This window comes from Rhinolophus hipposideros (genome assembly GCF_964194185.1).
Source record: "Rhinolophus hipposideros genome assembly, chromosome: 3".
In the NCBI taxonomy this organism is placed as follows: Eukaryota; Metazoa; Chordata; class Mammalia; order Chiroptera; family Rhinolophidae; genus Rhinolophus; species Rhinolophus hipposideros.
The window spans coordinates 32,754,143-32,780,770 of NC_138049.1; the positions used below are offsets into that span (position 1 = coordinate 32,754,143).

Here is a 26,628-nt window from a genome sequence, read left to right on the forward strand (position 1 = left end):
TGTCTCTTTGACCCTATTGGAAACATAAGGAACATTCTGAAACAGCAAGAAATAGTAATAAAAATTATCCCCCTTTGCCCTGCAACATAATCAAATCATGGCTGTCTTTGGAAAGATGCATTTGCTAGTGAACAACAGGAGAGAAATGAGGTCTGTTAATTAGTTGAAATGATGTATAATAGCCTAGAGAAAGAGCTAGAGAATTTTAGAGACAAATGGTGCGTTGCTCTTAGGAGTTTGGGCATGAGAATTCCTAGTCCCTCTAAGTTAAGGGGAAGCAAAGCATATCCAGGGCTAATGATTCTTATAGGAATTGTGAGATTGACTGTACCTACTGTGTGTGGCATTCCTATTGGAATATGTAACCTCCTACAAATGAAAAATCTTCAATTATATGAAAAGTAATTTGTTTAGAAAGAGGAAATAGGAGAGCAAGAAACAAATATTCTGAACAAAAAATCTCAAGAGAGAGAAGTATCAATGAAGTCAACTCCCTAACATTGTTTCGTTTGTTTGACTAAAGTCCAGTTTTCACTGGGGGACATGGAGGTTGAAATGGTAATGACCAAGGAATAGTAAGAATGCAGCAACCCTCAGACAATCAAGTGTTACCATGACCAATTTGGGAAATGAAAATGATTTATTATATACTCCTATGTTACTCTAAAATTTTGCTTAGTCTAGTAGGGCTGGAATGTTAGCAGAACTATTTTCCTCCCATCACCATACTTATGCAACCCACTCACAACTCTACAGTTCTGGCTTTTTGCCTTGGGGATGGGGGAGTAAGTAGCTTAAATGGATTATGTAATGCTGGCTTAGAGTTGTTGGGCAAAGAACGTGTGCATGACTAAGTAATCAGCTCACTCTATCCTTTCATATTTTCTCTAATAAATTTTTATTCTGAATGAAATTCTGAAAGGAATGAAATGAGGTGGAGAGTCAAAGAGACACGGGGAGGGGTGCAGATAGCAGAAACCCTTTCTTGTCTCCCACATGCATGCCAGTACCTGTGGGCAAAAAAGAATGATAACTAGGAACAAAGAGAACTTTTATATTTGCATGAATAGAGAGGACTGAAATTGAGTTTTTGAATCTACTGAACCACTTTACCCCATAACTTCTTATTACAGAACATTATGTCTCTACAGAGTTGCCCCATTACTTGGATTTACATATATACATGTATATTTAAGGATAATTATGATAAAAGGAGTTTTATATAAGATTTGTGTATTCAAAAATTTTACTAACAAAAAAGTTTTCCAAAATACTTAACTTGCCATGTAGCCTTAAAATTCTTGAAAAATACTGAGTGCAAAGGAAAATCATTGAAAATTTGAGAGTTCACACATTAGACTTGTTCTATCAAATTTCTAATTAAATAAAGATCGAAATCATCTGTTTTATTTTACAAAAAAAAACAGAGGCATAGATAAAGGAAAGAGGGAGGGAAGGAAGACAAGAAAAAACAAACCAAAGAAGAAAGGGACAAGAAGAATCCAAGAAACGGGCATTTATTGAACACCTGCTATGATCCAAACTGTGTTAGGCATTTTATTAAGTCTTCTCTTGCTCATGTAATCTTCACAACAATTCTATGCCCCCCCACTTTATTTTTAGAGGAGAAAGCAATATATTCAGCTGTATTACATTTGACATTTATGACAAGGCAGAGATGTTAAGAGGGTGAAATAAATCCTCCCACAAAAATTGGCACAGATATTGCTCTATAGGAATTTTCTTTCAAAGGCTTGTTTTTGGTCAATAACCATTACAATTCCTGGCACTCAAAATTGCTCTGGCTCTGGAAAGAGGAAGTTCTGTACATTGGTGCATCTCCATTTTAAGGGATGAGTTTGGCCCTTTGCAATGAAGTGCAGGATTCTGTCTGCTTTGGGAACATTACCTGGGTTCATATGTTGTCCTGTTACCAGGAGCAAGCCTGAGTTAGAGTTTTCCTTCTTCAGGTAGGTGAGAAAAAGAAGGGTCTGGCACCTTTAATCCTGGTCTGGAAGTGCTTCAAGAAGAGTTAAGAATAGAAAGAAAAATTGGAGCCATTTGCTGTGTAATTGTAGGAGAAACTTGATGATGATTTCTGAATATTTCCAGTGTTTATAGACTGTTGGGATAAAATATAGACTGTTATAGTACCTCTTTTCCAGGTAGCTTGAAATCAGCCTGTTCCCTTTACATAACTTTGTTGGTTAAATCTGCAGCTATCTGTTGATACCTTAAACCACTACACTCTTCCTAAGAAGTTTCCGTGTTAAATGCTTGCTGGTAAGCAAGATCGTTTCAGCTTAGTTAATTACATGTAGTTTTAAAGCAGTCTGCCAGTCTCTGAAAATAATCATTGTCTGCGTATCCTGTGAATATTTATTAAATGAACCTAGAAGATTACGGGGTAATCAGTGGCATGCATCAAAACAAACAAAATTCTGTATATTCTTTACTATCTACATTTTGTCAAGTCTCCATTGACATATTTATTTTGTGGCAACTTGCATTTGCTATAGCAGGTACTTGTGGTCACTGGCTCATAGGTGTGGAGGATAGAAAAAAGGAAGGATGATAGGATGGAAAATGAGATTAGAAAGAGAGAATGGCTAAGTGGGTAAAATTAGACATGATAGCATTTTTAATGCTTAAATCTGAAATTACCTCCTTTTCTTGACTGAATTAGTCATATTTTTGTGAGTGCCAAAGAAATAAGTAAAAATGATCAAAGTGTCTGTATGTAGCAAATTGTTTGAAAGAAAAGTAATATAGTTCCCAGTATTGGTAAGGTGTTTTTGAAAGTGGAGCCCTGCATATAGCACTAACATTTTTATCCTTATTAGTCTATTATAATTCATTGATAGATCACAGCTCAAAAATCTATGTTTGGAATAGTTTACCACTCGGACATGCATGTTCAGCACAGTCTGACAGAAAATTAAATTAGTCTTCAATGTTTATTTTATATTTGGGGAATGAAATATGCAGCGGTCTTCTGTGAATACAAAATGGGGCATGCTGCCTGGTTCTGTTGGCTTCATTCCACAATTCCAGCACCCCCGGCAGCTATTGACTCTTAGGAATTTTGCTCATAATTAGCATAAGCTGCCACCTGCTAAGTTAAGGCATTTTTGGTCATGGCCTAGAAAACTGAAAAGTTAGACTTCTTATAGGCGTGATCATCTTAGACAGAGATTTAGATATTTTAAGCATGCTTTTCTACCTATTGAAGAAAAGTATAGGACTTTATTAATAAGTATTATTTCCATTGGAACTCAGAACAAGATTTTTTAAAGGAAAAAATAGGGAAATTTTTCAAATTTCTCAAACTACTTTGCATTCCATGTCAAAGTGCTTCAAAGAACAGCACTGTAATGAACCCCATTTTAATGTAAACAAACTACATCTCAGAAATTTTAGATGATTTATAACAGAGTTCTAATCTGGTATTTTAAATGACATCTTTGAACCCTAAATACAGATACACTAAATGCTAGAAATCTAAATATTTCACTGCTTAATATGATCAAGGATTTCCCTGCAAACTGAGCAAAATATTTTCTTCAATTCTTTGTGTTCAGTATCCTAAATGTTCTGGTATATAATCTACTAGAAGGTAAAAGAGAGCATGGGTAAATTTTAACATTTGGCTCCCAGGATAGTTCTGCTGCTTTTACATTTTACCCTAATGAAGCCAAATAATGATTTTTTTTTAATGATTTATTTTGGCTTCTTGCTAATACATCAGTCTCAGATTGACTACCAACTTTGGGGTCTTGCTAATACAATAACCACATTTGGCACGGCCTTGAACTCTGAATATAAAATGGAGACTCTACTCCAGCCCTGTTTCAGGACTTTAAGTCACAGAAGTATATATATAATGTGACTGCATCAGAATAGGAGTAATTGTATTGCAGCAGAATCTACCATGGTTGTGGAGCTGTGACCATGCAATTGAATTTCAGACTTCTACTCTTAGATATTCATGAAAAATTTTATGTTTATATCAAGTGGTTAAAGGAATAATTATCTCTCTCATTTACATTTAACCATCTTGTCCACTATAATTTTGCTGTCCGATCTCAGAAGGTGAAAAAACAACAACAAAAAACCTTTGGACAATATTTATTTTTTGACTGTGTTAGTTTCTTCTTAAGTAGATTGTTGTCATCTCTTGTTTTAAGCCCAGTTTTTCTGTAGTTTATTTATCTCAGTGGTTCTTGACAAAATGATAAAATGATCCCCAGAAAGGACATGGATTTGGAACTCTCTCTTGTTATGTTTATATTAGGCTTTATTTTAAAGGCAAGTGAGACTGCTTCAAATAAAACAACTCCAAGCTTCCAAGAAACAGTTAAGAGAAGGCAGAGACGAGCAGAAACACCCCTTCACCAACACTCACACAGTTGCCATGGACCTGCATAAGCAGTGGGAGAACACAGAAACTAACTGGCACAAGGAAAAGATGGAATTACTGGACCAGTTTGACAATGAAAGGAAGGAATGGGAAAGCCAATGGAAGATCATGCAGAAGAAGATAGAGGAGGTACGAGTTGATTTGTTTTGCATATATTGGAAAACGTAAAGCTCAGAATGAAAATGCTGTTGAAGTTTGTTTTGTATTGTAAACTATTTTTTATTTTCTTTATTCCCCTTAAGAGATGCATGTCTCAGTGACATTTACTAGACCAAAAATAGCATAACCTTACTAGTGGTATCATAGGGACTAGGCTTATTTTATAACCTTGCATGAAAATTAAGAACTTGAAATGTCACTCTAAAGTGTATCAATTTATTATTTTCTGACTAGAGTGCTTTGGTATCAAAAGTGAGGTATGCATTTTGCATGAGTGTTCAAATACTGGCTCCAGGAGGAAAACTTCAGAAAGACATACTTGGTGAAACACATATTAGCAAAATTAAAATTGTACAGTAAAATGTAGATGATTCCTGAGATGATTTATGAATGACATCCACTAAAGGAAATTACATACTAGATAACTCAGTATAATCAAAAGGAGTGTCATATCTCAAACAGAAAATTGCAATGGACATAATATTTATTCTGGTAGGGTATGCCACATTTATTGGCACATTTATTAGAAAGGTGTAATGAAAAATGACATGCCATGACTCGGATACAAATAGTCATTTTATTCCCATTAAATGGGATTTTTATATCCCTCAGCCTGTTGGGCCTGGAATATTTTCCACAAGTATTTACATTGATGTATAGTCAAGCTTATTCCAACTGAAAAGTATTTTATGCTTATCTTACTTTCTTCTAGTGACATAACATCTATGGAATTGACGTACATGGTTTTGTACATCGCCAAAGCAATTATTTTCACAGACCTTTATTCAGAGGCAATCAAAGCTGGTGTTTTATGTGTTTGTACTGCAAATATTTTTTCTTATTAACAGCCTTCTATTTCATTGTGAATAAAATACAAATTGGCATGCACAAGGAAAAAAATTAAAAATAGTAGCTATTAAACTATTCCTCTAAAATAGAGCTGAGAAGGCAGGCATTCGTGTATGATTAAAGATTGAAAGGCTAATCCTTTGCTTGTCCTTCTATAGTCTGAAAACTGTGGGTTGCTCACGCTCTTAATTCCTCCACCCAGAGACTCAGATTGGAGCAATAAGGAGGTGCCTAGATCAAATCAGAATCCACAACTTCAATCAGAAATCTGAAGTCATGGGTCATGGGCTCCCAAAGGTTTGCAAGGTCCAGTTAGTAGTAGGCTTAGATAATTCTAGCATCCAAGCAAAATAATTACGGGAGTCAGGATTAGTCTAGCCAATTGTTTAAGCCATGTAGCGAAAACAATCTGCCTGGTTACATGTTATTGTAAAATAATTCTTCTGACAGCTGTGTAGATTCCCCCATGGTAAATATTAGCCTTATCAATTAACAGGCATTAAACATAGTTTAAACTTAAGTTGATATAGAAATACTGTCCCTTCCTATATCAAAGAGACAGAAGGGCTGTAATTCTTCTCATTGGACAGTAGCAGTGGTGCCATTTAGGTCTTGCTGCTTGAAGTACACAGCTCCATAACCAGGGAATATGTTTAGGTAGTGTGCTTACCCAGAATAACCAAAGATGACGCTCTTCGATACCTGAATAACTAGCATTGTACTCCCCTTGTCATACTAATATATATTTATTTTCTGCTCCCAGCTTTGTAGAATATGCCTTTTACACATCCTTCTTACAGGCTACAAAGTTGGGAGTAGAAGAGATTGAGGAAAAGAAAAGGAAAGTATCCTCACATGTCACAGAGAAACAAGACAATTTGTTTTAAATGAAAATTAAAAGCAAAACATGGGGAAAAATTATACCACAAGCACAATAGACATTTGTTTAAAATTTATGACTGGGTTCTGTGTATTCAGTCAGATGCAACTGATTCAGCCATGTACTAGAGACTTGTAGATTTCCAAGAGAAATCACTCATAGAACTTGAGTGATTCCAAGTGATAGCATCATCTAGTGAGAGGATACAGCGTGAGGCCTGAAGATATTAATGATTCTCTGTTCAGCCACTGTCCACAGTCACTGCATCGCTAGCCAAGACGTACATACTTGGATAACTTGAAACTTGAAATAATCCAGACAGAAACCCTGGATAGAGTTCATAGATGTCTGGAAATTCTTTTTTTTTTTTTAAATAATTGCAATCTTTCCTGCTTATCTTCTTTGCTTGAATGATCAGATAACCATTGACAAAGATTGGGTCTGATAATACAGATTCCCTTACACTGAATAAATAAATTGTTTTCCATCAATAACATTATGTTATTTGCTTATTTGTATCTCACTTAAGTTCCCAAGAGAATTTACGATGGCCTGTAAATTTCTGCATAATGCACAGTATACCAAAGCAAAAAGAGAAAGATGAAATAAAGAGGAAACATCATATGTAAAATGTATGCAGCAAGTCTATCTTTCTTGTAGCTAACATAAAAATTATCAGATGTATGCTTCTCAATGCTCAGAAACACAAAAAGTAAACTTATTTCCCAGGAATAGCACTTCTGACCCTGATTTTGAAGCTAAAGCAATTTTGTTTTCATCCATGACTCCTCAAAAAAAAGGACACTACCAACAACATTCTTAGCTGTAACATGGTACTTTTGAGGATTGCTTCTTATAATATCCTCAAGGTCAGCCCAACTCATAATGCCCACAGCAGTTCAGTATAAATAATTTTACAGGGGCCAAAGGAATTGATTCATGGCTGCAATTTGATGCTGTCCTGACTTCACTCAGTGATAGATTTACAAGTATCTAGGGAAATAAATGCACTGTATATCCTTTGGACATCAGCTATGTATAGTGTGTCTGTCATCTGAGATTTAGGTAAATATTGAGCAGCAATAAATCTGTTATTCCTTCAATAATAGATGTAATGCAGATAGAGGTTATGGCTGTAAAATGGAGAGTTGTTTGCCTTAATGGTTATTTAATAGTCTTTTTTGAAATTTGACAAGCATTCCCAGAACTCAAGTCTGAAGAGAAAGCCACTTATTCAGGGATGAGCTGAGTGAGTGTCTGCAGGTTAAACTAAGTTCTCATTAAGAAAGAATTTGGGGTTCACTTTAACATAGACTAATAGATGATCAAAGCCTTAGAGTTCTTTTATATCACATAGCACAGGGTCACATTTGTTTGAATCAAGACAAGAAACTTTTTTTGAATGTGTATAGCTTTGGCATTAAAAAAAAAAATGTGTATTACCTAGCCCTCACCAACATAACTTCCAAAGGAAACATCCTTTGATTGCAAAATGTCTACTTGGAGAACTGACTATATGCGATTGTCAACTATTTAGATAGTTAAATGTGGCATACAGGTGGGGTCATATATTTAAAATCATGACTTTAATGTTTAAACTCTTGATTTTCTCTGAAAGCAATTAGAGAACATTGTCAGTAATTGATTCAGGTCATTCCAATTTTGTAATAGTGCTTCTGTACCATAGTCATACCAATACCTAGATGCAGGTTTACTTTCCTTTTGAATGAGTTGATTTCTACTCAGAAAAACAGAAATTGCCGTTCATACTTTCACCTACTAAAAGTAGTCTTTATGGTTAATCAAAGTTGTTCTGACTAATCCATATTTTAGAAGCATTCAGAGCCATAAGCATTAATGCCCCACGGTAGTATATAGTCATAGGGCAAAGAGAATTCAAAACAGTGTGCTTAGTATCAAAAATATTGACAAAGTGAATTAGTGGGGGAAAAGTTTTACCTTTGTTTTCCTTACAGCTTTGTCGTGAAGTAAAGCTTCGGAGGAAAATCAACATGAATGAACGTACTAAAGTCATTGATCTTGATCGTGAGAAGGCCATTCAAGATAAAATGGTGGGCTCTCCTCCAGATTACCCCGATTCAGGACAACGTGACTTTACAAGAATGAATTATAGGGATGGTCTGGAGAAAGAAAATAAAACAGAGCAGAGCTTACTCAGTGAAAGAAATCAAATGTGTAAGGAACAAAAAGCAACAAAAAAATCGAAAGTAGAATTTATGGATCCTTTGGCCCCAGACAACCAGAAGGAAGGTGAGGCCTGGCCTGACCTGAGGACTTCTGGGGAAGAGAGCAAGGGCTGTTCTGGTGCCCTCAACACAGTAAGTAAAATGTGACCTACCCAGAACTGTTTCTAAAGAAATATTTACATTTCCAACCTTTCAATATGCTAACACACTGTTATTGCTTATATGTGTAAAGGCTCTTGAAGAACTTGCCAAAGTTAGTGAAGAATTATGCAGCTTTCAAGAGGAAATTCGAAAACGGTCTAACCACAGAAGGTAGGCTGGTACTTCTATGATTATTTTATGTTGGAAAACCAAGAAAAATAGTTTTCAGTTAATGAATTCAAGGCCTGCCTCCTTACATTTTGTTAGAATTAGCAATGAGTTATTAAAACCTATTATCTTTGATAGGAGATAAAATCTTTAATTGTCTATTTCTCTGTTTGCTAAATCTTAAAGCAAATCTTTTAATTCACTTTGTAATTTGCTTTCCTTTTTCTGGTGTTTAGTTAAGGTATTCCCACCATAATAAATTAACAAATATCTCCTACTACAGTTCTTTTTTATTTTGAGTATTTGGCCATTGGAAGAATATGCAACTGGTCTAATCCGGTTAAATACATCTTTAAACTATGTCAGATTTAAAATGTGGTGTTTTAATTACATAATGATGTTCTACTGAAATATTTTATACTTAAGGGTCACTTATTTCCGTACATTTATTATGCATATAGTGGAAGCATACATAATTTTGAGAACAACATAATATACTCAATGCTATAAAAATAATGTTTCAGTTTGCAAACACCTATATAATTGTATAAGTAAGTTTTAGCCAAATTAAAAAATAATTGAAATTTTCTACAAGTTAAGTAAAGATGGATTGTTCTAGGATCAACATTTATCTCCTAATACGGCAGTATTCTTCTCTTAGAAAGCTACAGTAATGTGCACCCTTATTTTCCTTCAGCTCTTAGCAAGCTCAGAGAAAATTTTTCTACTGACTTAAGTAGTTTTCTTATCCAACCATATTTTATAAATAATTTTGCCCTGTACTTGCTCATTTAGCTTTTACCTACTATTCTCTTGATGAGTATACTTGTATATCTGCACTTTATTATAAGCTAGCTCATAATATTTTACACGTTGAAGAGATTACAAATATAATTGATATTTATCAATACGATTAACTTTAATTTGTGAATTCCTATTGTTGCTATATTTAGGTTTTTATTTTGATTGAACTCAGAAAAGACTTACTTGCCGATTTTGTTTTACAAATCACATCTGATAGAAAGTTCTCCTTGTTACTTTCATAGCCTTTAGGGAAAAGTTTAAGATCCTTACTATGTAATTCAGACATTACACTTTAACCTAATGTTTCTCACTCAGTTCCCATCCTCCTCCTCCGCACCAAAGCACTCACTGTCCCTTAATAGCCACACTGTTTTTATTGCACCTCTTTTTGCCTATCTGCCCTTTACTCATCCAAAAAAAATGTTGCCTTTTCTTTCAAGCCCAAACGACACCTTCCACTTACTATTACTCCTATCTCATTGCACTTTTCATATTTCTGTCATATTACTTAAAATGTTATTTCAAATTCAAGAGGGGGAACTTGAGCTCACATGGCATAATGAATAGGAATTCAGTAGGCAGAGCAGAGGTAACGAAATGGCTAGAGAAAACCTACAGAGATGGGAATGCCAGTAGCAAACGCCCAAGAGACTACATGATCTAGTCTGCCTGTAGGTGAAGTTTCAGGTAATGGAAAAAATGAAGGACAGAGTTAGAAAGGTAGTTTGGATCAGAGTATGTAGATCTTTGAATGTAACACTGAGAGGTGGGCTTTATCCTATGGTAAAAAAAGACTTGGAGGTTTTGACTAGGGGATTTATATAAAAATGACAATTTAGGAAGTTTCAACTCCTTTTCCTGTAGCAAAAATCCATTCCTTAAGCCATGGTTTCTTTTAAGAGCTTGTCTGAAATAAAGTTGTCACTAATATACCACATTTTATAATTGTTTAGGATGAAGTCAGATTCTTTTCTCCAGGAAATGCCAAATGTAATTAATAAGCCGCATGGAGACCAGGTGATCAACAATGGCCAGTGCATTCTTCCAATCTGTTTAGAAAAAGAAAAGCAGAAAAATAAAAAGAATCTGAGCTGTACCGATATGCTCCAAAGCAGTATTACAAAAAAATGTGGAATTGATGCAATTGATCTGCAAAGAAACGAAACTCCACCAGTTCCTCCTCCAAGAAGCACATCTCGAAATTTCCCCAGCTCATTTTCTGAACAAGCCTATGAAAGTCTGAAGGAAAGATTAGATCACAATAGTCAGGTGGCCCACGAGGGTCAAGATGAAAGGAACTATAGTCCTCATTTCCTTATGAGGCATGATGAGATGCCTACACTGTGTCTAAATGAAGGGAAGACTTTGAAAGATGGTATTATGTTTTCTTCTTTGGCACCAGAAGCCAAAATAGGTAACAAAACTCCATGTGATGAAAATGTTGGACTTGGCATATGGTCATGTGACACTGTGATAGGTGGAAAAAATAGCCCCTCTACCTTGTGGTTTCAGAAAACCTGCTCTACTCCCAATAAGTCAAAACGTGAAACAATAATCCTAGATCACCCTGCTAAGTCTCATCCTGACCTTCACATAAATAATGACTGCAGTTCCTCAGTGACACAGAGTAGTAGCCCTCCTAGAAGTTTCAGCTGTGGCTTTGAAAGTACTACTAGGAATGAAAAGCTGGCAGCTAAGACTGATGAATTTAACAGAACTGTATTTAGAACAGATAGAAATTGTCACGCAATACAACAAAATCAAAGCAACTCAGAATCATCTCAGGATCTTAAGCCCTGTAATACCTTAGTTATAGGTAACATATCGGAAAATGACAGTGTGTCTGATATTCTGAAAACCAGTGCCCAAATACCTGTGCCTAGGGAAAACATACCTGCTGATTCCACCAAAAAATCCACACTGGGCCTAGTCAGACAAATGCAGGAACACGTAAGTCCTAGCAGTTACAGGAATATGCTCCATGAGCATGACTGGAGACCAAGTAATTTGTCTGGCCGACCAAGATCAGCTGATCCTAGATCAAATTATGGTGTTGTGGAAAAGTTGCTGAAAACCTATGAGACATCAACAGAGTCTGCATTGCAAAATTCTAAGTGCTTCCAGGAAAACTGGACCAAATGTAATTCAGATGTCAGTGGTGGGACCACGTTAAGTCAACATTTAGAAATGCTCCACATAGAAGAAGAACTTCAGCAAAAGACAGCTATGTGTGGGACACAGCAAATGAAGCAAGGAGTTGATTGGAGAAAGATGACAGAGGTGAGAAAGCAATTAACATTTTTTGGTAGAACTGCATTCATATTTAGCCATGGGTCAAAGTTCAGTCAATTGCCCATTCATATAAATAGAATGTAGGCACATGTTTTAGCATCTTCTTAACTTCTTGACCCTTCATTTGTGAATAAATATAAATCTGAATGTAGTAACTCAAGATAAACTTTTTAAAGGATAATTTTTAAGACTGAGGATAACACATTGTAACTTTTCTAAAATTCTGAAGCAGGATAATATAAACAGAATAAATGGGATTAAGAACCTCACGATGTCAAATGTTTATTATAAGTTTATTTCTTGAAAAAGTATTCTGAATATGCATTTGTTGGTTTATAGAATTTTATCCTTCTAAAGTGTTTATGTTTTTAAAAGTATATGACAATTATTTTAAAAATAACTTGCACTTTTTCAGTTACTAGCGATGATTGGTTCAGTCATTCCCAGCATTTGATTCATGTTTTTTTTTCCTCATGTAATTAGTCAAATGAATGAGAATATGAGTAAAACATATCATTTAAAATAGTGCCTTAATAAAGTTCCCTTATTTGTGGAGCTAACAGGCAGTACATGGAAATAAAATATCATAGCTTTAAAAATTTTAAGGTCTTCCTTATTTGTATAAATTCTTAGCATACAAATTGCCGAAAAAAAGATATTTGAATAAATGGTTATCTTTTTGTTGTTGTTGTTCCAGTCTGCTCGCAGATGTATAATCTTTGTTAGTTATAGGAGAAAAAGAGGTAGAAGAGATTGGTATTTACATGGAGAAGCTATCCAACAGTCCCCTTTTATATAAAATTTACAAAAACTTACAGGGTGAAATATTGTTATATTTCAAAGCTCATACTTCGAAAATCCGAATTTTATATAATATATACAGCATAGTTTTAAGCTATGCCGGTTGCTTCCTTCTGGTATAAGAAATTATTTTTATGTGGCTTTTAAACCCTACAAAAATACAGTTTTCATCCATTTTATCAGACACCTTGAGCAAGTTTGCACAAGGTACAAATAATTATCCTGCTTTTGTATTTCTTTCATTTTTTACTTAAGCCCATAAATACCAGTAAGGTTCTATAGCTTTAGGTGGGAAATGAAACATATATACAATAACCAGCCTAATTCTCATGCGCTAACAAGAAATATTACTGCTTTCTCTAATTTTGCATTGATTAAGGGCTTGGGAGGGGTCCTCTACTATGAATCCTTAGTAGTTCTTCATCCCCCTTTGCTCTAGAAAAATAAGATTCCAAAGAAAGAAAAATAAAGTGCAGGTTACTGTCATAGAACTTGAGGCCATCTTCACTGTTTATCCCAGATGAAAGAGCAAAGGTTTTGTTAAGAAGGTTAAAAAGAACCAAAGGTATAAAATATGTCATGGAAGCGTTTTTTGCCAGGGTCTCGGATTGTTTTTCTTCCATCAAAATAAAAAGGAAAGAACGAAGAAATAAATGAAAGGGATTATCAATCATCACATGATGCCCAATATTGATAGTATCTCTCTACTAGCAATTTTGAAATTTTTGAGAGCTAGTAACAGTGGTTCTTTGGGGTGGGGGGGGCATAGCATCAGATAAATCATTGGGCACTCTGTGTGCCTTTTGCTTATGACCTCTAAATGAGTCAATAACTTGACAAAAGTGAACACAGTTCCTTCTATAAATTATCTTTTTGTTTTTAAATGACACTAAAATACAATAAGAAACATCTGCAATTCCATCAAATCAAAGTTATCTAACATGAACTTCTGAATACTGAACTTATAATTAGTTCTAAGAGATCAGTTGTATTAAAATTGGTCAGCATGAAGAGATCTTCAAGATTATTAAATGCCGTATTCCATATTGAAAGTGAATCGCCTGATTAAAACAGTCAGGACCACAAATATTAAACAAATATCTTCTTTTGTTTTTGATGCTTTTTCTTGCTTTTAAGTATGTATTCTAATATATTAATCTCATCATTGGTACTCATAGAAGGTTAAGCCCATTATTGGTACTGGGTAGAGTAAGATGAACGTCTTCTGTGTCTTAGGAATCCATGGCAGTTAAATCCTCACATGGAAAAGGATTTTCCCGACCTGCTAGACCAGCAAACCGCCGTCTCCCATCTAGATGGGCATCGAGATCTCCATCGGCACCTCCCGCCTTGCGGACAACTGCCCACAGCTATGCTTTTTCTCTGAGATCCGAAGCATCAATGGTCTGAGTCTCTAGCCTGGATTGCTAGTTTACAGAAGTCCCAATTGCCAAAAAGAGTATTCTGAGTGTTTACAGCCAATACTGTTTCTTCTATATCTTTCAAGATCCCTGGAACAAACAATTTAAATCTTAACTTCCCATCAGTCTTCAGTGTTTTTAATCTCTGGAATAATTATCTTCCTATATGTTGATTTCTTAGATCAGAATTTTTTAGTGTCATCCTCATTAATTTGCCAATATGATTTAAGTAGAAACAATGTACTATATTGTATATTCTAACTTTCTTGCAAGTGCAGAAAGCAAGGTTATGTGCATGGCCATGTGTTTGTATGTGCATGTGTTGAAATAGGAAGTACCCTAGTATGTATTTAGGTAAGAAAACGTATGTGCTAGTGTCGACTTTGAAATTATAACATGTATACCTATATATTCTTCGTGTTTATTTAAAAATTTTGAAAATATACAGTACTATTTATATTTTGTATACCTTTTCATAGGTATCCACTTAAGACATTTGAGGTACGTATATTAATTCGCTACTTCCTTGGCCCCAATTCTTGAAAAATAAGAATTACACATATATCTAACAGTGGAAGATTTCTATATATAACACATAAGTAGTTTCTTAATCCATTTAAGGATAATACCATTGATTTCCTGTTTTACTCTTTTAAATAAAAAAAATAGTCACAGTTTGAACAGATCAGCCTTCTAAAGCAAACAAAATGTTCACAAAAGCTTTTCTATATCACTTGGTAGTCTGCTATGGCTTTAACTGTCCACTTGATCCTCAGAGCCAGTATCATGAGTACTGCCTTATAAACATCACTTAAAAAATTAAATTTATTTTCTCAATTTCAGTAACAAACATTCTTTAAATGGGATATAAAAAAATAAATTATGTTAAATTCTACTTTTTTGTTAAAATTGTAGCAAGCTTTAGTTCAGCTACTTTATTTGGAGTCATATATATTTAGAGGTAAGTTGTTTACTTTTTCCTTTTTGTAACCTTTTCCCTAAAATTAGCAGATAAAGGACTAATTTACTTTTTTATGAACAAGGAAGATCAGGAATGATATTTCATTGAGAGTTGAATTATAATATATTTCTTATAATGTGCTACATAAAAAAGCCTTAAACTAAACTTTGGCACCCATGAGTAGCATAAGGGAGAGAAACATGTATTTTGGCCACAATTTGCATACAGTGAACACATAAAATTTATATTAACAACTGACAAAAATATGAATATTGAGGTACTTGGAATTCTACATGGAAGATCTTAGAAGTAACTTTGTTCTCCATTGTCTCTCTATAAAACCAACTATGTTATCAGATATTAAGTTTATTTAAGCTTTTATTACCAAAAAGGTTAAGAAATTCTTATGACAAAAGTATTCACAGGACTTTCTCCTTATGATATATTCTAACAATTTAGAGAAATTCACATCATAATACACCATGACTTGAGGTAAAGTAAATCATTTCCAAATCCCAGACTGCCTTACAAGGCTCAGGACTGTTGCATGGTGATAGATCGATTGATACTTTCCGCTAAGGAGAGTTTCCAGGAGTTGAGCTGAATTAAACTTTTTAAAATGTGAGGTTGGAGCAGATGGTGAGTAGGGGTTATATATAGGTCCACCCTTTTAATCCTCGTTTCTTTTAGAAATATCCTTTTCCATAGGAAGTCTGATCAGAGAAAAGTAACCGAGATACCAACCAAGTAATGTCACTCATATAATATACATTTCACCTAGAAGGGAGAAAACACCAGGGAGATGGTAGCCTGTGGCATAAAATGATGTATTTGTAAGGAAGATACTGCTGTGTAACATTGGAGAACCTGCCCAAGAACTATGCGACATACCTGTTCCTACCTGTCACTGTATCTCAGGAAGTCTGATGTAGAGCTGCGCTTCTGACCTTTCACTACAGGTCAGAATATTGAGGACCCTTTCACAAAATTAGATTACTGATCTCATCCCACAATTACTAAAGCTGAATTTCCAGGGGGAGAGTGGGAATCTGTAGTCTTTAATAAAAGAAGACCAAAGCAAAATATTTGATGATTAGGGAGATGTGGAGGCAGTGACATTGATATCCAAATGGATGGGTACTGTTGGGTAGTCATGTTACTTCCCTAGGACTTGCCTTTGTTATCTGTAAAAAGGTTTATATATCAGGTACCACAATTTAATCCATGCTTTCTATTACCAATTGATTTAAACAGTGTGACACATTTTCACATATTCTTAAAATCAGAATATTAGAGCTGAGAAAAACTTAGCATCTAGTCCAACTCCTAGATTGTAAAGATGAAGAATCTAAAAGACTATTTGAATGTTCTGTTTTCTCTTTTAGAGTATTTTGTAAATTTTTATGGAGAAACCTATCAGGTAAATGGAAATTACCCTTGAAATATTTTTTGATGTTGTGATTTTTAATCCGTAGTTTTCTACTTTGGATGGGCATGCTCTTCCCAACACGATACCCTTCACTATTTCTTCATTGCTATATCTAAAGGATTTGTAAACATTTCAGAAGTATCTGATTAGAAACGCTTATGAAGTTTTCCCTAGCAGACTTTTGGGGTAAAGTATATTATTTCAGTTGAGGATTACTGACATGATGGGTTATCTCAGAAAGGAATCAAAATGAGGCAGAGAAGAGTGCTTGAGTTTCTGTGCATGTGCGTGCGTGCCTGCGTACACACAACCTTTGCCTGACTTCTCTATATTGCCTTATGTCAAAGCCAAATACAAAAATATAAATGATGTTTGCATAATTCACTTTATCAAAAATTATCTATAACTTTAATTTGTTTTTATATAGACAATGAAGATGACCAGATAATATCATGCACAAAATATGAATTACTTCTACTTAGAGGATTTAGCCAGACTCCATGTTATTCTGAGAAAACTTCTGGACCTAAAAAAGAGAATCTGCTTCCTTACAAAGATTTTTTAAAATTATTTTAGGCACATGCTGACAAACCACTACTTGATACTGAGATCTCCTTCAGTCATTGGAAATTATCAAATAAAATAGGTGTGGAAATACCTGCTGTGGCATCTGTATACATTGAGAACATTTTCATATTTCTTTTTCTCTACAGTTGATCTCCAGTAAAGCTAAGAGTTTATGAAGTCTAAACCCAAATATGTATACAGTTCAACCTAGCTTCTCCTAAAACATATTTTTTTTATTTCAATCTTTGCAAGAAATTTTGTGTTGCAATTAATTCAGTAAGGATTCTCTGAGATAATGATATCTGGAGTGAAATAGTTTATTTTCAATAAAAGCCAAAGGACCGTTTTCAATATTTTTTAAAGGAAGTTACATGTAGGAGTAAAAGGGGGCAATAGTTAAAATTCAGAAGGCAAATCACGGAATAAAGATTCTTCCTAGGAAATCCCAGGCAAGGAGAGAGGAGCTGAGACCAGGCATGTCATCTCGTTAAAAAGGAAGCTGGTGGTGGAGTAGCCCAGGAAGCCAAAGCTAAATGAATTCATGACATATCCAACTCACTAAAAGCAAACACTAGGCTTTCCCAGACAACTTCAAGGCCTTGGGAAAGCACATCAAGGACTCCAGGATGGACCATGCTCAGGGGTCAGGCAGGTGGTCATCCTCAAGGAGATTTTTTCATTAGGCAGCTGAGACCAGACACTGGGTCCAGGACCAGAGTAGGAATGAAGTATCCCGGGAAGAAAAACGGCAAAAGCAAGACACTAGATCCAGAAGCCCATTCCTGGGATCCAGCACTTAGGAAAGGTAAGAGATACAGCTAAAGACAGAGAGGGAAATATCCACTGGAAATAGGAATGGAGGGGTCGTCACCAGCAAGCACGTCATATCTTTATTGAAGCTGGGATTCAAGGAGACTTGTATAGGAAGTGAAGGACCCATTTGTAGGCAACTAGGAGTGTAATCACCAGAAAGCTGAAATAAATGGAGGGTCAGTGCAACTTGAGCTCTCATCTGGGATATTTTTAGGAACTAGAATTGATAGGAGACCATCAGAGGACCTAACTTTGAGGGATTTAAAAGAACAAAGATGATGAGGTATGGTCTCTTGATTTCAATTTCCACTTGTCATTTTCTTGTGACTCTATTACCAGAATCTAAAATTTTATCTAGATAATAGGATAAATAAAATAAGCCATCTATACCTTCATATACCATAAGAGCTTTCATAGACTATAAGAGCAAAATTAGATACCCCAGAAATGTAGTGACATTTTCCACAATAAAAGTAAGAAATAGACACAAACAGTAAGACCATTTTTACAGGAACATAGAAAAATCACAAAATTGTGTATATGAAGTGGGAAAGCATAAGGAAAACCCAAATTGCATCTGAGAACAATATAGAGTCAAGAAAAATGCAATGTAATTATAACTAAAAAAGGTGAAAATCAACTGCTCTGAGCTCTGTCTGAATGAAAAGGAAATGGGCAGCATGGAGCCGAGGAAATGTACCCCAAGAGCAAGAATATCCAGTATTGATCCACTGCTGTCCAGTGGAAAAGGCAAGGGTCTGAGAATATGGAATTTCTGGCCACAGGACAATCCCATGTCACCAGAGCAGGGGCTTCCCCAAACCTGTCCTGTATCACATAAGTATTCCTCAAGGATACCCAATTTCATCAGCTCACTTTTCCCACACTCAAGCAGATTTCTGACTCTAACTACCTAGATATTTGGAGAAGTAAGCATCTAGACCAATGTTTCTTGAATGTTTCCAGAAAGTTTTCTAATAGCAAAGAAAAGAAATAACTATCCAAAGGTCTCTGATGGTGTCTAAAATTCTTCGAATTTGGAGGGTTTTAACTTGAAAAATTTTATAGTACTTAATCAGGGATTTTTGTCTTCTTTGTTCACTGATTATGCCAACCACTTAGAAAAGTGCTGTCAGATAGTAGGCACAGTAAATATCTGTTGATGAGTTAACAGAATTTTAAAATGTTTTAATTGTGCTATCAGGAAAGACAAAGGAAGTTTTTCTCTAATTACAGCTGGACTGAATTTACTTATCTCGTAAAATGGAGCCAACCTGAATTTACATTGTATAGGAATTTCTCTTCTTGTCAGAGTCACTATATTTTGAGAATGTGAATCTACTTAAATATGTGCATGCAAACTGAAATCGTTTTTTTTTGTTGTTTGTTTGTTTTTCACTGTTTTTGCAAATTTTATAAGCATAGTCCATAAGGCAAGATGACCAGAACACTACCAAAGAGATAACTGGAATGTTTGAGACAACTACTGGAAGAAATTCTGTTAAGCATCTTTTAGTTGAAAAATCATGTAAGTCTTGTCATATTGTAAGGCTGCCTCTTTTATTATCTTAAGGGGAAAATAGTTGATGGGCCTTTCTGAAGGCATTAAAAAAACATTACATGGGCTAAGTTTTATTGCATGTAATTAGTTTCCAAAATGGCATTGTCAAGGAAGTCACCTCTTCACAATTCTCACACTTTAATTCTGCTGTAGTCTTATACTTAGTGAAAACTTGCACAATTTCACTTTCATAAAGAATTCACTTTTAAAATATTTGCTGAATAAGCCAATTTTGAGCACTACTGTTTATCATTACGCAAAGCAATGATTTATCATTTTAACCCGTTTTAGCCAGTTATGTATTTAATTCTCTATTTGAAAAAGAATAATTCCATTAAGTTGAAAATCTGGTCTTCATTTTTCTTTGCCAAAGCTAGCACATACATTACGTCAAAGAGCAAGTTTTCAAACTCATTATTTTTCATTTCCTTGATGATTAGTGATGTTGAGTATCTTTTCATGTACCTGTTGGCCATCTGTATGTCTTATTTGGAAAAATGTCTATTTAGATCTTCTGCCCATTTTTTAATTGGATTGTTTGCGTTTTTGCTATTGAGTTATACAAATTCTTTATATATTTTGTATATTAACACGTAATCAGATACATGATTTGCAAATATTTTCTCCCATTCAGTTGCCTTTTCTTTCTTCCTTCCTCTCTCTCTCTCTCTTTCTCTCTCTCTCTCTCTCTCTCTCTCTCTCTCTCTCTCTCACCCTCCCCCCCACCTTCCCCCTACCCCCCCCCCCGAATGTTTCCTAGGCGGTGCAGAAGCTTTTTAGTTTGATGTAGTCCCATTTCTTTGTGTTTTGTTGTCTTTCCTTTTGGTATCAAATCAAAAAAAAAAATCATCGCCAAGGCCAATGTCAAGAAAACAGTTCATTTTTAATGTTATCCAAAAGAACAATGATGGTTTATGCAATTATTCCTAAGATTTTATCCACTGAAATATATTAAGGGTTAGACCATTGTCAGCTCTACAAAATTACAATTCACATTTTAAACATGCCTCTAAGTACATCCTACTAGTTTTAGGTGGAAGCTCCCTAGTACAAGTTGAGTAGTAAAGAGAATGGTCTATGATCTTTTTCACCATCAGTTTCACTGGTAAAGCCTCATCTCTTAGACTGCTGATTTCTGGATGTACTAAAAATTTTAAATCATCTTTTCTATTTTTCCCAAAATTTAGCTGGGGATCCCAACTTCCTATATTAAATCACATAATGTGTTTCCTATTGGAAATATAAATTTTAAATTACTACATTTTAAATGTATAAATTTTAAAAATTGTACCATCACACTCACAGTACAGATTTTTTGATACTTATTTGCTATTGGCAGGAAGTAGAACTAAAAGGAATCAAGCACTTGTAAACAAAATATATAATGAGAGTAATTAGAAGTTCTTAAACTCCAGTTTAGAACAAATGACTTTTGGTCGAGTTTAATCTAAACCTTAAAAATACTGATTTCTGCAGCAACAAAATAATTTCGCAAAAGACGGGTTATGTGGGTTTCTGAAGACACATGAAGAAATCACACTTTTCAACTTTTCCTTTCTAGCAACCTGTTCCATGAGCAATCCTAGGACACTGTGTATTTTTTTCCCTAGTAGTATGTCCAAATCAATTTTTCAGAACTGCAGTATTAACACTGCTTTATTCCTCAAGCATAGAAGTACCAAATTTTTCAAACAGCATTTGAGCATAAAATGTTATGCTTTCTGGGCTTATGCAAAAGCAACAAAATAGTCACCAACAAAAAAAATTAGATTTTTCTTCTTTTCATTGAGTTGGCATATACCAAACACATTTTTCACACTTTTTATTTTGAAATAATAATGAAGAGTCATGGGAAGCTGGAAAATAGAAGAAAGAGTCCCATACATCTTTTACCCATCCTCTCCTGATGATGACATTTTATACAGTTGCAATGCCAAATCAAAACTAAGAAACTGACATTGGTACATTAGTGTTTTCAAACCTGTATTCATTTGTGTGTGTGTGTAGTCTTGTGCACTTTTTCCCATGTATAAATTTGTATAACCACCACCACAATCAAAATACAGACTTGTTCTTCCAGGATATGGTCTATATTGGTTAAAGTTCCCTAGGCAATTGAGAAAAATCTATATTCTGCTTTTGTTGTATGGAGTGTTCTTTAAATTTCTCTTAGATCTTCTTAATTGATTGTGTGGTTCAGTTCTTCAGTATTCTTGCAGATTTTCTGTCCAGTAGTCCTTTCTGTCCAGTGTTTGGTAGAATTTACTAGTAAAATCATCTGCCCCCAAACTTTTAAGAGTGAGAAAATATTGTCTTTTTAAATACAATCTTCAAGTGAAATTTATATTAGAAAGCTATGTGGAGGTTATAAAATGGCACAGCACTGCATTTCCATTTTAGAAGCATGAATGTATTTCATCATTCTTTTGTGAAGCCATATACCTTCCAAAAAGAGAATAATTTTTGAGGTACCTCTTCATTCTGGGGTCAAAGACAGAAATTCTCTTTGTAATGGAGGATTTATAGTAGCCTCTTATCAGTGCTTTATCAGTCAGGGTCCAGTTAGGAGAACAGAAGCAGTGGTAGGGATTTAAATGCAAAACAGGAAATTGATGACAAAGGTACTGGAATATCTAGAAGAACAAAATGGTGATGGGGCTAGAGGAGCAAGAAGAAGAGGTATTATATAGGTATTAGAAATTGCTAACATTCCTAACTGGGGAACACACACTTGGTACTACACCACTGTTGGAAGTTCTCCCTGAGCTCATTCTGGAGTGCTAAGTAAGGACCGTTCCATATAGAAAAATGCTGCTTCCATTTGTACTATAGAGTCTGAAATCACCTCACCTCACTACCATTGCAACAACTACCAGCAATTGTCACTGGGTAGGAGTTAGATGCCAGAAGCTTCGTTCTTCTTTTATCATTCTGATCTCCTGCCATTTTTCAAAGGATCCTAGAAAATATTAGGTTGGTGCAAAAGTAATTGCAGTTTTGGAATTATTTTTAACCTTTTAAATCACTTTTGTGCCAACCTAATATAATGTGTAGTCTCCCAGCTCTGACCACGCACAGCAGAAGATAAAAAGGCAACTGGGAAAAACTACAGTGTTTCTGTAGAACTTATTCTAAATTCAAACATTGGATTTAAAATGCCTTAAATAACAGGAAAAAATAATGAAAGATAGCTCTGATGGGCAACTTTCTGTTTATTCCAATATTTTAGAGCAAAATAATATTATCTCCCAATATATAGTAAAAACATTTACTTAATAGCTCTCATTAAAATTAACGAAAAGGACTTAAAAGCTTAATTTGTCAGAATTTTCATATAGCTAGAGAAGAGAATAAAGAGGCTTGGTTAGTTTTTTCCCCAAAAACTTATACGTAGGATATTAAGTTGTCCGTGCGACAGAGAGAAGCAAAGAATGTCTTTCACCACAAATGTACTCAATCTATTTCCCCATTACCTCAGAAAAGAATGTAGAAGATTAATAAACCATTGCAGACTATTCTTTAAACTACATTTTACATCTGTGCCCTAAGCAAGCACCTCTAACCCAGGCCACCGTAAATTTATGAAGCCAGAAAATATATTCATTTACTTAATATTTCTTTTCTAATTCTGTAATTAACACTCAAAAATGTTCATGGCTTATTAAACAAAGCTTGTATAATTATTTAAATCTCAAACCCATTTCAAGAGAGAAGCAAATATATTAGAGGCAAAATCTAATTGAAATCTTGACTTTTTAAAATACGTCTTTTTCTTTAACAGTTCCACTTGCTGAAATTTTATAAAGAGCAAAAGGAAATTTCCAGAATGGAAAGAAGGATGACTCTCAGGATATTGTAATGAAGTGACTGGGTTTTCTGGCAGTCTGAGATGGGTCAGAGCCCTTTCGGTCTCATCAAGTACAATGAAAATGGCAGATCTGCTTATAAATCTCACCACTGATACCGTCCTCAATGCGAGCAGACCCATACAACATCACTAATGAGAGACATAAAATAAAGTGGGTATCCTGAGGAAGCATATAGGCAGGGGAAACAGCAAACACCATCCCACTGGCCTGCATGTCTCAGTGGCATACGGAAGTGGCGATAGCAGGACCTGTCACAGAATGGGCCTTAGGAGAAAGACCTCACTGTATATAATACTATTTCACATATTGATAGAGAAGGGGGTAGGAAATGGCTACTTGATTTTGACAATGTAACAATTTTAAATGTCGTGAGACATTAAAAAAATAGCCTCATTGAAAAGGGTGAGTCCTAGCGCTCAGACACTGCCATCAGCTTGTTCTTTTATCAAGGTGACTCAAGACCAGTGTCTAGCTGGCTACCAAAAGGAGGAGGAAATGAGCTACCAACACCAGTCATCTCAAGTTGTTTCTCATTATTATATTTGTAAACTACAGCATCCAGAGGAAGAAGAATTTAGATAAGTTTAGAGAACTTGGGAGAAAATAGACACTCACTCTTTTGACTGTAGGAATAAAAATGTGGCCATATGTTATAATGGAAAATAATATCACTTATGTACAGTACCATAGAAACTGGTATGAGTAAAGAGAAAAGCTTTAAAAGATATAAACTAAATGTGATTTATTTTGTTTAGTCTTTCAGATAATGTTTATCTCTTAGTATCTTAATAGAAAAATTAACTTAATTTTCTCTAAAGAATAAGAAAATATATTTTATCTTATAAGTATCTTTCTATTCATTTAAATTGTGTAAGCATTCTTAGTTCCATGGTGTTTATTAACTTATTTTAAATAATACACTGTAAAACAATGAGTCCCTCACCCTGACCCTGATTAAGAAATTATAATCCTTGAGGAAAATGGTTTCAATAAGCATATTTACCATCGCCATTCATGTGGGCTTGCAGAGACCAAAAGAATGGCTAACCAGTGCAAATGATAACTTGTTGCTTTGACAAGCAGAGGTTTTAAGTTGATAACCATGGGATACTGGAGGAGCTCCTAATTTTAGCAAGATGGTGGGACGTGCATTTCCCAGGCTTAAATTACTAGGACTTGCAGCTCAGAAGAAAATGGAACAGTCAAAAGAATTCTTGTGACTTTTCCAAGTCAAAAGAATTTGGAGCAGAGAGTTTATAGCTTAGAGTAGGATAAACTAATAAAGTAGTTATAAACTACTTTAACGAAAAGATTGTTAACAAAAAGATAAGCTAATTATAAAATATTTTTCCTTTGTAATCATAATAAAGGTCATTGTATGACATTTGAAATTGTAGAAATGTAATAATATTTTTCCAATGCAAAAGGCAATACAGAAAGAAAACACTTTTATTATTGAATAAGTATTAAACCAAAATGTAATGCACATTACAGATAATCTGCTAAAAGACTGGAAAGACAGAAAGGAGCCTCACCCCCTTATCGTGCCAAGTTGATACAATCCATTACAGACATGTATTCAAGATAAGAATAACTAGTCTTCAAGTAGGAGGACTGGACAGCACCATTTGTCACATATGAGGTCTGACAATTAAGTTTGCGAACTTGTTGCAATGATGTTGCTAACCTTTTTTGATATCAGAGGGATTATTCATTATGAATTTGTACCAACTGGACAAACAGTTAACTAAGTTTACTATTTGGAAGTGCTGAAAAGGCTGCCTGAAGAAGTTGACGACCTGAAGTTTTTGCCAACAGTTCATGGCTCTTTTGTCACAACAATGCACCAGCCCACACAGCACTGTCTGTGAGGGAGTTTTTAGCCAGTAAACAAATAGCTGGAACACCCTCCCTACTCACCTGATCTGGCCCCCAATGACTTCTTTTTTTACCTGAAGATAAAGGAAATATTGAAAGGAAGACATTTTGATGACATTCAGGACATCAAGGATAATATGATGACAGCTCTGATGGCCATTCCAGGAAAAGAGTTCCAAGATTGCTTTGAAGGGTGGACTAGGTGCTGGCATCGGTGCACAGCTTCCCAAGGGGAGTACTTCAAAGGTGACCATAGTGATATTCAGCAATGAGGTGTGTGGCACTTGTCTAGGATGAGTTCGTGAACTTAATTGTCAGACCTTGTAGAGTTCATCCTAAATTCAGCTGGTAATTGGGGTGCACCTGTGTTAGCTAATTGACCTTATCCAGAGGAAAAACAAACTTCTCATACTTTTATGACAGAAGGTAGTTTTGCAACTCAGAGCAATGGCCCACTAAAGTGAGGCTGTTGGCCTCCTACAGAAACGGCAAGGTAGAGGTGCTATCTCCTTTGATGTTTACATTTACTCTGGGGGGCATGTTGTGGCTTAAACCACACATGTTTATTTCTCACAGTTCTGGAGGCTGGGAAGTCCAAGATCACAGCATCCTGCAGACACTGTCTGAGGAGGACCATTCTTGGTTCATGGACTTCCAGGTTCATTCTACTTGCTATGATCTTATCTGGCAAAAAAGGTTTGATGTTTACATTTCAAAGATTTTCTTCCCAGATCTTTGAGCAAGACATTATTGGATCATAGAGCTGACAAAGACGTGTCCAGTCTTCAAAAGCACTTACAGATATATTTCAAAAGGAGAAAGTACTTTCATACTTAACAGTTACAAGTTTTTTAAAGTCAACGCTCTGAGAAAAAGGAAGGGAGGGAAGTCTCTTCCTTTATTGTCAACAGGGAAAGAAATAAGCCTGTTGTTTTTAAATTGTGTTTGTCCTTACATAATATACAGCAAAGTTAAGGAGATAACTTGATACTACCTATACTTAGATATAATCACATTGTGGTATACTTCCTAATATTTTATATATCATTTCGTTTGTTGTTTTACAGTTTTAATCACAAAATACAAGCAATTTTATGTCTGACTTTTTTCTCTTAACATCATCCCATGTTTTAAATATCACTTTATAATAGTGGTGTTTGAATGGTTGCATTATAGTTCATTTTATACAATAGGTAATGTGTTGGTGAATAAAGCTTTTATTTCTTCATATTTGCTACTGTTTCCTTTTGAATGATTATTAGGAATAGGATTTCTGAGTAAATAAACATTTTAAAGCTTGTAATACATATTGCTGAATTGCTAAAAGTTATTTTTCTAAATAACTCAATATGTTTTATGGAAGAGTTTTTCTCGCCTTGTTCTTCAAACACTGTACAGTTTCTATGAT

General features: G+C 34.9%; 1 protein-coding gene across 7 annotated transcripts in view; it reads left to right on the top strand.

Moving 5' to 3' along the window:
- The window catches only part of KIAA0408, a 44,324-nt gene that overhangs the window by 12,590 nt on the left and 5,106 nt on the right, over positions 1-26,628 (top strand). For 3 of the 7 annotated variants that reach the window (XR_013992221.1, XR_013992222.1, XR_013992223.1), the window contains exons 2-6: positions 4,295-4,549; positions 8,285-8,647; positions 8,748-8,827; positions 10,582-11,908; positions 13,958-19,440. Coding sequence is in view for 1 of the 7 variants with exons in the window: in XM_081032891.1 (XP_080889017.1) it covers positions 4,415-4,549; positions 8,285-8,647; positions 8,748-8,827; positions 10,582-11,908; positions 13,958-14,131 (2,079 nt within the window). In the remaining 6 variants the exon portion in view is untranslated. Of the gene's footprint in view, positions 1-4,294; positions 4,550-8,284; positions 8,648-8,747; positions 8,828-10,581; positions 11,909-13,957; positions 26,449-26,628 lie in introns of those variants that run through there. The other 4 variants (XR_013992226.1, XR_013992224.1, XR_013992225.1 and 1 more) reach the window with 4 other exon arrangements.